The 15,491-nt window shown below is 34.3% G+C and overlaps 1 protein-coding gene across 1 annotated transcript in view; it reads right to left on the bottom strand.

Moving 5' to 3' along the window:
• The window catches only part of USP15 (ubiquitin specific peptidase 15), a 49,825-nt gene extending 34,576 nt beyond the window's left edge, over nt 1-15,249 (bottom strand). Inside the window, exons 1-5 of the mRNA XM_031055555.1 lie at nt 14,962-15,249; nt 11,795-11,925; nt 9,012-9,138; nt 4,488-4,633; nt 1,923-1,984 (exon numbers count right to left, since the gene is read on the bottom strand). Coding sequence (XP_030911415.1) covers nt 1,923-1,984; nt 4,488-4,633; nt 9,012-9,138; nt 11,795-11,925; nt 14,962-15,226 — 731 coding nt within the window. The 5' untranslated portion in view covers nt 15,227-15,249. The remainder of the gene's footprint in view (nt 1-1,922; nt 1,985-4,487; nt 4,634-9,011; nt 9,139-11,794; nt 11,926-14,961) is intronic.
• Nucleotides 15,250-15,491: the final 242 nt, after the last annotated feature.

Here is a 15,491-nt window from a genome sequence, read left to right on the forward strand (position 1 = left end):
GACCTGTCTTTGAGCAAGTGGGTTGGACCAGAGAATCTGCAGAAATGCCTTCCAACATCAACTATTCTGTGACTCTGTAGAAAAGCTTAGCTCATGTTCTGAAATGATCCTGACTTTTTAACCTCTATCATCCTTCATGCTTTCCAGTATCCTATATTTTGACATTTCTAAATATGGCCTTTTATACCGTGATGTAAGATATAATATATATATATTTGTTCACAATTTGTACTCTTCAAAATTAAGCACTACAAAGAGGTAATTTCTCACTGAGCCAGTGTGTGACCAATGACAGGGCTGCAGGAAGGTATGTGGATATATGCTACTTGTGTTGACAAACTAATACTTCTAATGGACCTCACCCAGAAAACTCCAAAGTGAGTTTAATATTTCTATCCCTTTAAACATTCATTAGGTTGTTCATGAAGTTTTAAACGGATGTAAAAACATGTCCTATTACCTGTTCTGGCCTGTTGATAGCTGCTATTTGAATTCACTAAATTTTGCAAACTTTCCATTATTACAGTGTATTTGAATATCAAATTCCTAACTTTCTGATAGCTGCCAGATCTCAAAACCATACCAACCTCACAGTAGTACTATTCATCCTCATTTACTGGTTTACTTACAGCCTTCTCTGACACCAGCATTCTAAACTAGCATTTCACTTGTCCCCAGATCAAACATTTTTCAGGAGATATTCTTTAATTTATATACTGCTCCTGAATGCTTTTTATAAAATGAAAAAGAAGTTTGGTAGAAGAAAAGCAGATACCATCACCAGAATACCTTCCAACCAAAACTTCCAAAATAATCCATGACATTGAGTTATGTAAGTTCTTTTAACCTTTCAAAGATTCATCTAAAATTTGACTAAGAATTTAAATTTCTACTAGATGCTTTTTGAGGTCAAAGATTAAACTTCAAGTTCTTAGCATCCCATTCTTTCTATTGCTACACATTCTTTAAAGTCTGGTGCTACAACATCTTGATAAGCAAGATTATACTGTTCATACTAATCTTAAATTGAACTCAGACTTCACTAAACAGCTTAACAGAAAATAGTGTTCCAAATATAACTGCTGGAGATAAAACAGCAAAGATAAAGAAACACTGTCCTTCAAATGATAAGCAATGATACTAAAAAAATGCTTTAGAACAGCGACTTTAACTACATGGATACATAATCTCAAAAGGAATAAAGAGAACTTAAAAGAACTTAAACTTTTTATGACAGATATGATCAAGAACCAGCCAACAAAGCCAAGAAACAGTTAACTATTTGTAAGCCTGACATCATATTAATTAAATGGTTCCAACTGTTCTTCAAAACCAAGAGAAAATTATTTCTTTCTATTCACTTGCCATTATCAAGGTGCTGTTCATAACAGCAGTAGGAAAAATAGAAAATAAAACCAACATCATTCTGCATTAACTGATGACAGCCCAACAAAGAATAAAAGCCACATGATGGTAATGTAGGCTGCAATTCAAATAAACTTGGTGGGTAAATATGCTCTGGGCACAAAAGGAACAAGGCGTCCATGAAAATATTTACATGTAAGAAAAATACTGATAAAATCTGTGTTGACCTAACAGATACACTGTGCTTTGAAACAGAAATCTAAATAAAATAGGTTGAGTTTTACAGTTTTCTACTATGGAATTTTTTTTCCATTTTTCAGCATGACAATGTATATCACTGGTTGAAATCAACAAAGTTAAGCAGTATATATGCACGAATTCACCATTATTATGCTATGTTCTACAATGCATGACACTTACAGCAAATATATTCAGGTGTACTTTCAATTAAATATCTGAAGGCTGATTTTCAAAATAAAATGCCACTTTTAAAAACTTTCTTTTCATAAAGCAAAATAATATGCAAACTAATCATGTGACTGGAATTCATAACTTACTTAGGAGTTGAAGGACCTCTTGGCCATGTTCCATCCTCATTCTTCTGTTCTATCACCAGGACCTACCACAAAAAGTGTAGTTAGAAAACAGAAACAAAAATATCAGTAGGTTGCTTTCTGTTCCATCTTTTTAACCGATTTGCTGACATGTGATCGAGAAAAGACTGATATTTAAGTTACTATTCACTGAGATACAAGAATATGCCATTACACTTCGTATTCCATCCATTACACTGGTCCTTCCTCTACTTTTTTCACCCATCATAATTTGGGCAAGTCACTTAACAGTTCTATTCCTCTACAATCCATGGATGGCAAGCCACTTATCTCTCAAAGGGGTCAGAAGATGACCTGCAATGTTTAAGCAGCACCTGTGAATCTACAGAAATCACATGTCTATATAACAGCCCTGTTAAGGAAGGGATAATTCCTGAAGGAATTTTGCCTCACACAGATGGATAAGAAAAAACCCAAAAAAACCTATTTTCTGCCTCAATAGCCTTAAAACCATACCTGTATGGTTACTCCTGTATATTTTACCAAAGCATTTATCTAATATTATGTTTTCAACAGGATAGTTGGCCACTGAAATTAATTTCATTCTATTTGTTATTGGTACAGAAAGCAGGACAGAACACTCAGTCCCAAACACAGGCACCAGGTGTCATTTGAAACTCCTTTGGGTATTTGAGATAGCCCCTATGCTGGCAGATATGACACAGGACCTACAAACAGCTCATGTCTTTTTCTGGATTGACAGCTGAGATAGCTGGATCCTTTGAAATGGCAACTAGACTCCAATGCTTAAACTGAATCCAGCTCCTCACCTCCAATGCAACTAATTCTGCACAACTGTACACTGATGTTTCAGGACACTAATTAACTGCCATGCTGTGCCTGTATCTACACTGTGACATAAATTCAGGTAAGTACTAATGCTCAAAACCTTGTGTATAAGCCACTTGAAGGTGTAATCACATTTTCAGTCTGAACACACTTGAGCATGAGACTGAAAACAAGCCTTCTATCATGACCAGCTTTCTATCAGGAACAGACTAGTCTGCTATCCTTGGTCATTGATGCTGAAAGACTGATTTTGCCATACTTCCTTGACTTACTCAAAGCTTACTACATAGAAAGTAGATTTAGATTGAAGAGTTCAATGGAATCCCTAAAGGTGTGCTTCAGAAATCAACTGATAAATTCAAAGCATTACTTTACTCAATTGTGTACCCTAGCATAACTATTAGGTTAGACAGACTGTAATAGTCAGACTAACTATTATTAGATTAGGAAACTCAGCAAGAAAAATAACCATATGTGTGTCAGCAAGTGGAACTGACCAAACACATATGGCCTACCACGACATTTATCATTTTCAGAAACCATGATTAAACTCTGTTTTAAACAGTATTCATTTTGCTCAAGGTACAGATGTCACCTAGAGATCTTGTCATGGCTCTATTAGACCATGATTGCTTCATAGTTAATGTTTCACTGGGACAGAGATAATTTGCAAGTTACATCTTTGATGTGAATCTTTTATGAGAGATGTGATCCCTTCCAGTAGGACTTCTGCATTGTTAAAATTACCTGTGTGAGGGTTTAAGTGCATGCAGCATGAAGCTACAGGACACAATAGCTCAAGTAGCAATTTTGGTGCACTGATTACCTACCTTCCATACCATTAAAAAACCTGAAAGCCTAAATACTGGGAGTAGGTAATAGTCAAGTATTTCAAAGCAAAAGGAAATACTTTAATATAATCTCGCCTAAAGTTACTGCCATCAAATTGCATCCATCCGCATTTGTAGCGTGACTGCAAGAACTACAGCTGTTGAAAAAACATTCAACTCTATTTGAAGACTAAAGAATCAGTGTAATAATCTGAAAAGTTATTCTATCAATGCAATTGCACAATCTGTTTACATCTCTATTTTGTAGTTTAACATTCAATGCTTGTTCTTCATATTCATATGGAAAGGTAAAAAAGTTATCTTGCGAAGAATTCCTCTGTAAAGAATGATTTTGAAGTGATGACATTGTCTCATGTTAAAGCAGGTTTACAAACCACTGTCTCTGTTGTTCTTAGCAAAGTATTTTCATTTTTTTGTTATTTTCTTTGTGAAATCTAGACAGTGGAATCTGAGTAGAAGACATTACTCTTTTAGAATACCTAAAAAGCTCTTCAAATTTTGGGTTTCATTATAGGAATATATCCAAGATTCTAGGAATAATTATTTACTTCAGATTTTACCAAATTCATGTCAGCAATTTCACGAAATTTGGTAAAAATAAAATTTAAAATTTAGATGTATATTAAAATTTTTACTTCATCAGAAGAGTTAAATCCTCTCTTTCATCTCTCTTTGCAGTCTTTAATCCTGAAAATACACACAAAGACTACTCTAATTTCAACAAATTTGTTCACTAAATCCTCTACCCCTAACAATCTATTGGAAAGTCATTTTAGTTTAAAAAAAAGCAAAAATCGTTGAGTACAGCTACATTTTTATGAGCAAGAAGATAAATGTATTTCAGAAAAAAAATAGTATTTCACTGTACCTGTCCCTGGTATAAACCAGCATCCTGTATGGTACTGTCTGGTTTATTCAAAGGTTCAAAAGTATTACTCATGTACTTGTTCCACAATCTGGTCTCTTTTTCACCTGGAATATTGAAGATTTTTCTTATCTCCTTTTCAATTGTGTCTGTTTTGTGAAGGAAAGAACACAAATTTAACATTTCAATACACAAACAGTATATGGTCAAATAAAGCATCAGAATTCATCTCCTCATATTCAAAATATGAATTAAATTGTATAAATTGCCATGCAACTACATCATTTTGTAGGACAAGCAGTAAGTTGCTAGCTAGCTTGCCTTTAAAATGGAAAGAGTCAGAGGACTGAACCCCTTAGCAAGGCAGACCAAATAAAGAGAAGCTGATGACAGGAGCCATCTACTAATTTCTGAGTATGATAATAGAAGAGTGTGAGGAGGTAGCAAATTATCAGAAGTGAGACTGATAGCAAAATCAAGCGCAGGAAGTCATTCTGTTCCCTAAATCAACCCTTTTTGGGTTTTACGCTTCTACCCATATCTGAGTGCAATTAGCATGAAGAACAGCATATAATATGTATGTGTGAAGTTTAATTTGCGTGTCCACAGAAAAAAAAGATGACTCCTCTGTAAAACTGAAGCACATAAATTTATTCTAAAAGGAAGGTGAAATATTTTATGTTCCTGAAAGATTCAAAGAAGAAAGGTCTACCAGCTCCTACTCTACCTAATAGAAATATAACCAGTGTTATATAATTTTAAGGTAGCATAGCTCATCTACAATGGAAATTTAAGTGAAGTTTTTAATTAACACTATTCTTCTTACACCAAATTAGAGTTTACTAAAGAGTTGGGTTTTTAAACTACTATGTACAGTGCTGTATCATAGCAATTCCACTTAGCTGCTTTTTTTAATTGGTAGATTCACAAAGGCCCATGGAAGCTATGTCTCATAACAGCTAACACAGAACACAAAACAGGAGCCAAAAAACATACACTTTATCCCTGATGATCACTGAAAGCACAGTTATAAAAATCGGCCCTGTAAGCTCTTTGAAAGACATTCCTCCAAAGTCTAAGGAGAAAACACTAGTGTGTCAGCTTCTCTTGCTCCCTTTTACTCAAGATTTTTTCTCCTCCACTAGGTTAAACAGGAAAAGCCAAACTGAGACCCAAAACTTAAAAGTCCCTTGCAAATGTCCACACATGGCCTGGAATGGCTTGTGAAATGTATGAGAGTGGGCCGATATAATATTTGTAGATATTGTAGGCAACTGAATACAGTTTGTTTCTATACTACTTATCACACATTTCAGTCTGAAAGAAAGTGTTAGACTGGATCATCTGTTTTTGTAACAGATGATATATAGGCAAGGTAGGTGATATCAACAAAGCAACAGACTTATTTGATTTGTTGGGTTTAAAAAAAAAATCATCTACTGTCTGAATCAATTCTCAACCAATGAATTCAAATAACTGTATCTGAATATAAGTATAAAACTAGTCAGCAACAATCTTGTAAAAAAGTAGAAAATCTAGATTTTTCAGTGGCTTTCACTAAAAGAAGAATTTACAAAATATAATTATTCATTCTATTAATACCATGGCAATTAATTATCTAAGCATTGCAGGTTGTTTTCTTCACAAGCACTAAGCTAACATTTATTAAGTTCCAGCTTTGCTAACAGAACTATTACAAGAGAGGAAGAATGAATCCCATTGGATGACTACACATTATGTCCAAGACTCTGGGAAGATGTTCCACTTGACTACTATGCCAATTTTGAGACTGTGAAAATAAGATTCTTTTATGTACTTCCATGAACATATAACCAATGCTCACTTTATAATTCTTCCTCCCATCCCCACCAACTATTACTGGAGCGCTGGCTTATGAAGTAAAGTCGAAGTGCCTGTTCCAGTATAAATGAAAACTTATCAGATATTGTCTGAATCACACTGTGTATGGGGTTCTCCCCTAGTAGAATCATAGACTCATTAAGGTGGAAATGACATTCAAGATGAGAGTCCAACCTTTCACCAAACACCAGCATATCAACTACATCACAGCACTAAGTGTCACATGCAGTCAGTTCTAAAATACTTCCAGGGATGGTGACTCCAACACTTCCCTGGGGAGTTTTAGTTATATACATCCAATGTATGACATGATCAGTACTAGCATGATGTCTAAAAGGGACAGGAAGAACTGCCATTTAAAGATGCCTCTCACTCCATCAGCTGTATACCCACAATTTGAAAAAGTTCAATTTGAGAGTTAAAAGTTACAGCTCCCATACAGATAATAGCCTATACTGTTAAATATTATACAGCTTATCCATAAAAACAACTGCATGCTTGAAATACTACTTTGAAAGACTACGTGGAACAGTCTTGATGAGATGCTGAAAAAGTTCAAGAAATCCTAATACAAATACATCCTGGCTCCTAAAGCTAGTGCAATCTCAAATGCTGGCTACAGGAAACTCTCAGATGTTAGGCTAATGTTGTCAATCTGAACTGACTTTGTACTAATTTATTGACACAGCTTAGCTTCTATTTGAGTGGAAAAGCAAAGATATTCCAGGAATAACAAGTATCTGAAGACTGATAAATGAGTATTATTCTTAGGATATTTATCTGATTTTTTGAATTAAGAAAGGTCTTGTACTTATTTTTTGAGTGCAGTAAATAATATAATTAATGATGGTGGATAGAAAAATTAAAATTTCTTGAAAAGACCATATTACCCTGGGTCTACTTAGTTCCTTGGGGCTGTTACTGACTGTTTTGTACTATAAGCCTTCTGCAACTATAATAGAAATGCATCCCTTACTGGAATACACAAGGAAGAGTAAAAAAATAATCAAGATTCTCAAAGATCCCTCTTGCATATTATTTATTGATATAATAAGCACTTCTGCTGTGCATTTGATGAATTCCAGAACTACCTTAAATATACTCAAGGTAATAAACGGGGAAAAAAATCACAATCTTAGTAATGGATAAGAGGAATCAGTAACTATTTCACTCTTAAAGTGGGTTGTATTTTTCTAGCTCTTCTTCTAAGGTACAAACTCTTCTGGATGCCTTGCTAGGATGGCTCTGCTTGGTACTCTACACAACAAGCTTCAGCTTCAGGAAGGGCATGTTTCTAAAAGCTTCCAGGAGCATATCATGCACATTTCAGGAAAGCAAACAAGGCCAGTGTCTGGAAAGGGATTGCCAGTGAATTATGACTGCTTCCAATTACCTTTTACAACATTTTATTCATCATTTTAATTCTCTCTTTGCTAAGAAAAAATGAAGTTATTTCAAGTAACTCTCATTCCAAAATGCCCTGCTTCTGATTAGAGAAAGAAAATTCATCCATTACCTATAATTTCAGCGATACAATTAAATTCAGTATACCTGCAAAATACCTTGCATTTGGTCCTACAAGAAGGACAATGTTAAACTGCCTTTTTCAAATTTCTGGTTTCCTCAGAAGATAATGAAGTATAACTTGCCAAGTCAAAACAGATCTCAAAAAGCTAAATTAACAACAAGCCTTGTTTTGAGCAGAATTTTCAAAATTTTAAAGTTTTTATTCTAACACAAGAGGTGATTTGTTTTCTAACTTAGAATACTGCAATTTAACAAAGTAAAAGAACTACTTCTAAAGCAAGCAATCTGCAAAGAATTAAAGGCTGGTAAGTATAAGTCATGTGAAGAGAAGCAAAAGCTAAAAAACATACACTGCTGTCAACAAACGTAAGCAAAGTGATGGCTGGACATACAGTGCCAAGGGCATAAAGTACAATTCTGTATGAAGTACAAAACTGCACAAATACAGACAACTGAAAGACTGTTATCTCAGATACACATGCACAAATACACCAAAAAATGAGAAGCAATATCTTTGAAAATGTTCTGATTGTTATTTTCAAAGTCAAATATCTTATCAAAATACTGTTTCAAACAATGACAGAATGCTCAATGAGCAGTCAAAATAAATACAAATAAAGGCAACTTAAAGGTTTAATAGACAATTCAATTACTGTAAAAGATTGTGCCTGGCCTGCCACTTCACAACATGAAGAATACTGCTTTTGTAGGTCATCTTTAGGCATTAATTTATTAATCACATTCTTTCTTGTGTTTTGTAATCTATCCTTCTCTTCATATATATGATTAGAATGTGTTGGTTAATGAAACACAAAAAATACACTTCTTACATATCAAAAGACAAGAAAAAGTACTATGAAACCCAATAAACAACATCACACTATTCACTTTCTTAAAAGCTCAAATCTCTAAAGTTAATACAGATGCTTAGATGATAAAACATGCAATTTTATTGTTACAGTTGTATTAAATCCCCTCAATATTCCAGTTTGTTAACTTTTAACTTTGACCCAAACAAAACTACTCCCATTGTTCTTAATGGTCAAAATAGCCATCTATCATTTTATCTAGACATTTATTCAGAGCTTGCTACCATATACAAGTACCAATCACATATTTTTAGAAAATAATTGGGCATACCTATTGTATCAGCTTTACTAAATCTTCGTGTGACAACGTTGTTCATATTTCCATTTTCACACAGTTTTAATTCTGTTAGATATACTTCAACTTTGCAGTGCTTTACAAACATACCCTGTTCAACGACCTGAAAAACAGAATGGGATCACAGATCAATCTGAATATGTTTTCATATACACACACAAGATATTTTTGAGAACTCTTCAAGAAACTGAAGTTCATGTAATATAAGACACTTAATAAATGCAAAAAATGAGAACTAAAATTCTCCTATAGCTTTATAGAAATACAGTAAACTAGAAAGTACATTTTTCCATGATGATGATTGTCTTACCTGTGTATAACACAAAGACTTTCAAAATGTAGAAAGTAGAAATCACAAATATGCAACCTTAATCCAAAGGTATGCGACCAAAAGGTAAAAACACCCAAAAGGTACTTTTATTTGCAAATACATTAATTGTATATCACCTCCTCAGAACATCAATAACTAGTTTTCACAGTTAAAGAGTACTTATCAAAAAATACAATACACACTAATAAAATCTGGATATCACATTTTCAAACAAAACCTACAAATCTTCCACTCTCATCACATTCTGATAATGAATACATTCATTTGAAATTTTACCTACTCATTACAGCTGTTTATTCTATGTTCATTTTTTCAACACAGATTATGAAATAGTTAAATATACAGGATTTGTTTTTTAATAAAAGTAAAATGTAGAAAAAAATATTCAGGGTCACCTCTTAAATGTTTTTCCTTTTGATCTTCCAAAGTGTAACTGCATAGTCATGTAGGCTGCTCCAAAAATAACCATCAGCCTGATATGTGATACATCTGACAAATACGGATAAAATAAAGGCACCAGCTAATTGCTAGGAGAGATCTGCTATCTGCTGTACAAATACAACTTACATGTATGTGCCATAGGAAAAAAATGAAGAAATTAGTGAATTATTTAATTTCTTGCCTCAGCTTTAATGGCTGTCAATCATGGCATTTAAACAAAAATGCATCTTAATTTGAGCAGCTTAATAGTTTTCAGCTACGAGAGTCATGACAAAATAGTGGCAGTAAACAAAACTATGCAGTGTGGCTAACACGTTTCTTAGAATAAAAATCGACACTCTAGTGGTAGGTACAACCAAAAAGTCTTAACAGTATTTGATATAGATCGAATATAAAATTTTATCAACTTCAAATTTGGATCCACATTTCAAAAATAGCTGATGTAACAAAGGGGACGAAATAAAGTATAATACGACATTTATGAAAAAAAAAGGCACCTCATAATGGCAGACAGGAAAAATAATGATGAATGATAAAAGCATCAGAAACAAAAATGCTGAACTGGAATATGCTTCTCAGAAGATAACTCCTGTTCATACTGGCAGAAAATAACAAAGCTAAGCCAGTTTACCTGGCCACCCGTTATACTCCATGTATTTTTCCAGTTAGCTACTTCGAAGTGGAATGGAAGTTACATTTCACTGCTCTCTCCTTCCATTTTCCTCCCAAACTAAAAAAATTACAGACTTTTTACTTTACTATGTTGATGGAAGAGTATACAGTTCACTGAAACCCATCCTCAGAAGAAACAATACCAAGCTGATAACAGATGTATCTTTAAAGGAGAGTTATTTTAATGGATTTCAGCTCTAACAAAACTAGACGAAATGACAGACATTTCAGGGATGTCTCTTTACAACAAAACAAAAAACCAAACAACTATTTTATCATATTAGAGAAAATATTATAAAACCCTTTAACAAGCTTCTGTTACTGACCAAATTAATTTTGAACACCCAGAATTTCTTCTACAGCTGTATCTACCATTTATTTCAAGAGTGGACTTGAAGTAAGCAGCCAGCATGCATGCAGTTAGACCATACTTATGTCATAAGAAGGAAACAAAAGTTGTATTACACCAGAAATCATAAAACTAAATTTTAAGCCTAATATTTTTTTAGTGATTTAAAAAGAATTAAAATAAAGATCCCCATAACTGAAAAAAAATGCACCCCAGTAGCCAATACAAAAAGGATAAATATACCAAAATATATTTTAAAAACTAAGTAATTCAGTCCAGTGAGGATGCAATTGAAATCACTAATTCAAAAATCTTAAGAAATAACAATAACATAAAAAGATTTCATGATGAGTAAACTGGTGAAATGTCCTCTCACCTTTAATAATAAGCGGATTATGAGCTTGGAGCAAACAAAAAAAAATTTAAAGATGTTAATTTTTCAGTATCTCACATTGATGAAGGGCCACACTATGCACTATACCATGGCTACTACTTGCACTGAGCCAAGATTTTTGCTTGAAGAAATAACTGCCTTAGCAAGTAGCTGAGCAGAGTGTTTATCAAGAAACTACCAATTACTCCACCAATGTAACCATTATTAGAGCTAGACTTTTCACTAACACAGTCAATACAATTTTACAGTTATTTATCTAATTACAAAATCATTTGCATTAATAGCCATACAAGCTTCTAAAGCAAAATCTTCTTGAGATATTTATCAAGACAACTTACTTCCAGAAAAAGAAAGCATTATGTCCTTTGCATCTCCCTGTCACAATATTACACATTTAAGCCTCAAAAATCTGAATAAAAATTAGATATCAATAAGCAACTAAAGCAGGAGTTCTTTACATGATTATCATAGGCCAGGATTTAAAAGTCTGCTAATAAATTCCTGTGCAGCTCCTGTGTACTTGCAGGCATACATCTGAATCATACTAATCCCAGCAGGTAGTTAAAGAGTACCTTGCGTGCAATTGGCTCTTGACCTTCCATCAGTGTGTACCAGCTCACTAGCCTATTCCAGCCTTCAGTTGGCAAAAGGATGTAGTCCAGCTCATCAATGAGATGTTCCTTGAGAGACTGAGAATCACCATCTAAAAGAGAAAGATTATTTTCATTTGAATACTGTAATTCTGTACTTGAGTTTTTAGTGTAACATTTTTTACATAAACAGCAGACAAAATATTTTGAGTCACAATTATGTTACCAGTATTATGGTGTTCAAAGCAGGTCTTCTGAAACCATGTAGGCAAACTATCCAGTTTATGCTCAGCACACCTATTACAGGTGGTATTCTTTACTGTATGAGTGACAACTTTATATTCCCATGCAATTATAAGCACCTAGTTTGTTATCATACACCATCCTAGCTTTCAGAGAAACCAATTCTCCCACTCACTTCACACATATTCCCACATCATAATGGATACTTCCACAGCTGAAAACAAGAATGAGTAGTTAACCGTAGATTCAAGACAAAGTTTGAAGTAATTCACCCTAAGTCAGACTAGGAAAGTAGCATAGTACAAGCTCCTATTTCAAAGATCCTATGTGCTCTGTTAACAATCACTACAAAATTCTTTGCAGAGAAGGGGAGATGCTGCACTTGAGTGAAGCACAACTTGGAATCTCTTAAGGTAAACAGCATGCTTTTAGTTTGCATTCAATCCTTATTACTAGCAACTATCTTTTAGGTCTAAGAGGTGACTCCAGATGTGAGCTACTGTGAGCTTCAAACATTTAGGACAGCTGTCCCTCCGTCTGGAAGCATCACATTGTAACTGCAAGCACAGTGAGGGGAGAAATCCACAGCACTTCTTCAGGTCTACATAACTCTTCACAAGATTCACACTGTACTTCTGCACTGATCTTATATGGTGAGAGGTTTAATTTGGATTCTATTATCTCCTAAAAATACCAACACTTCTTCTAATATAATTTTTTTCAGAACCATCAAACAGATACCCTGATTCTGACAATTCAGTCCTTCATGTACAACACTGTGTTCTATGATGAACAATCAGCTACTCTAAATACCTACTTCCTTGTGCCCGCTTTGATGAAGTATCTCTTCTTTTGAACATGACACATGCATTACATCATATTCGATCTTTTTTGCACATGTTGAGATTAACTGAAATCTCTACCTGTTACTTTTCATTGCTCTCACTTCATCCAAATGTTCTGGAAACAAGGGAGAAGCATTTAAGTAATATAAGCACAACATACTGCTTCAGTTTCCTGGAATCAATCTTTTGTGAATTCTATTACAGCTTTCCTTATCACTGCATTACACTGCAGAATACCTGAGAAAGCATGCCCATTTTAGATTATTTTATTCTTTATATCAGATGCACATTTTTAAGGAGAGCAGCGTGACAGCAACTAGAGCATATTATGGGCTGAAGACAAGATTAAAATCCAAGCATTTTCAGGGTCAGTTTATGCTACATGGAAAACCTAGTATAGAGGACTGTTGCATTGCAGTGGGTGAAAGAGAAAGCTATTATTTGTTGGGCATTAATGCCCTTAATTTTAAAACTACCTTTACACAGGAACAGTAGATGTCGCAGGGTAACTGGATGCATGGAATCACTGCCAATGTGGAGCCATAGTTTACAACCATGAATGAGCAACAAGTGAGTTCACAACCCCTGATGTTGTTTATTTTGAAAGGGGCACTGGTAGTGTCAAAACAACAGAATACAGGTTTTCAGAAGCTTTTAGGAAAATGGCTAACATGACTTCTAGTCTGGACCGCTAACCCTACGTTAGACTTTATAACAACAGTAATTTTAAGCTGAACAGGTATGTAGATTAAGTTATAAATGGTAAAGATGACCTAACAGTCTTTGACACAACTAGAAATCACCTATTTTTGAAGGGGGAGACACAAAAGAGAGAACAAGCTCCGTGAGGATAAAAAGATGTTGCTACATCTGATGTCAGCTGAGATGTATCACCTGAACATCCCTGCCTCATGGCAAGATTTACTACAAGAATGTACAAAACATTTAATTCCTCACATTTCAGAAAACAAAACACAACACTCACCTGGAGCAAAAACACCCTTAAGTTTCTGGATGGAAGAGAACATATAGATGTATATGACAATACAGCACGTTCTACAAAGGCACTGGTCAGTGTCAGACATACTCATTCACACTGACAATTAGTAGAACATGGTACAACAAGTTTTATAAAACGTGCAATCATCTGTAACATTCAATTTGTAAAATAATGAGATACTAATCACAGAAGTTTTGAATTAAGAAAGCCAAGAGTTCTTCATAAACCCTGTGAAGTTGGCAAAACTGATATTACTCTACGTGCCAATAGAACAAGCAGTATTGTTACATTACCTGTAACTGCAAAGAAGAAAACCAATTATCTGCTCAATTTTGTATCTGCTAGATTAAATATTAACATCTTTAATGGACATTAAATATAGAATTTGATGTGAAAATTAAAATATGTAGAAAAGTATTCTGAGACCTCTGTTCACAAATTTGGCTACAGTTCAGCAGAAGTCAGTCAGACCTGAGTAATCACAGCAGTGAGAGTTCAACATCCTTACAAGACGATAAAGAAAATAGGAAATTATCCTCTATCATTTCACACAACTTAAGTCACTGAACTCAATAACAGCACTTCCTCAATTGTTCCAGAACTAAAGTAAGGGTTTGGGCCTTATTTACAGAAGTAAGTTTTAGAGTTCAACTTAAAAATCATATTTTAAATCAACCAATTTGGTTAAGCTACCAAAACAAAGGGAAATGACAGTGAACTCAAGTCACCTTTTTGTCAACTTGACTAGATTTCAGTCTCAAAACAGCCCAAAATCTCATCATAAACCAGGAATTTCTACATTGTTACATATTTTGTTACCATTACAAAGAATTCCAATAACTGTATTTATAAAATTGTGATTTATTAGGGAAATCTATTCCAGTTCCCTTGTCATGGTCAGAAAACAAACCAAAATTTTTACCTTTATGTATGCTGGTATTAATAGCAGGTATTAATACCTTTATGTATTCATTTACACTGCCAACTTCAAAAGATGAACTACCTGTGACAATTTCACACTTAATGTACTACAGGCTTATTTCACAGTGAGAGGCAGTTACCTTTGAGAAGTCCAGAGTTATCAATAGGACCAGGGTACACATTCTGATCTCCCATCTGGTATTTGTCCCAGCTGTCAAAACCAACATATTTTTTCCACTGTTTGAACCAGCGACTATCCACTAGATACCTTAAAAGGAAGAAGACATACATATTAATTACTGGCATTCTACTACTTCCTACCTCATTCACCATAACCCACCAGCATTCATCACCCTTGTGAAATGACAATACTTTTCTCTCTGTTCTGCTAACCATTATCAGCATCTGCTACCAGTGAGGACTTTAACTGGGGTCAATTAAAGATTGCACTAACAGTGCCAGGTACAGTTTTGCAAGACTGCCCACAACTCGTATCAGAGGCTGAAAAACGGCAAGTTGAAAAAAACTATTTTCATTTTTAGCATGAACGATTGTCACCTATAATTCCTGTTCTTGATTTTCAAATTCAAGAGATTCAAGTTAAATCTCTATAATTAGACAGCCCTTTAAAAAAGTGAGAGAGAACTTTCAGTAAAGAATTGTCTACTGA

This window comes from Geospiza fortis, unplaced genomic scaffold, assembly GCF_000277835.1.
Source record: "Geospiza fortis unplaced genomic scaffold, GeoFor_1.0 scaffold166, whole genome shotgun sequence".
NCBI classification, from domain to species: Eukaryota; Metazoa; Chordata; class Aves; order Passeriformes; family Thraupidae; genus Geospiza; species Geospiza fortis.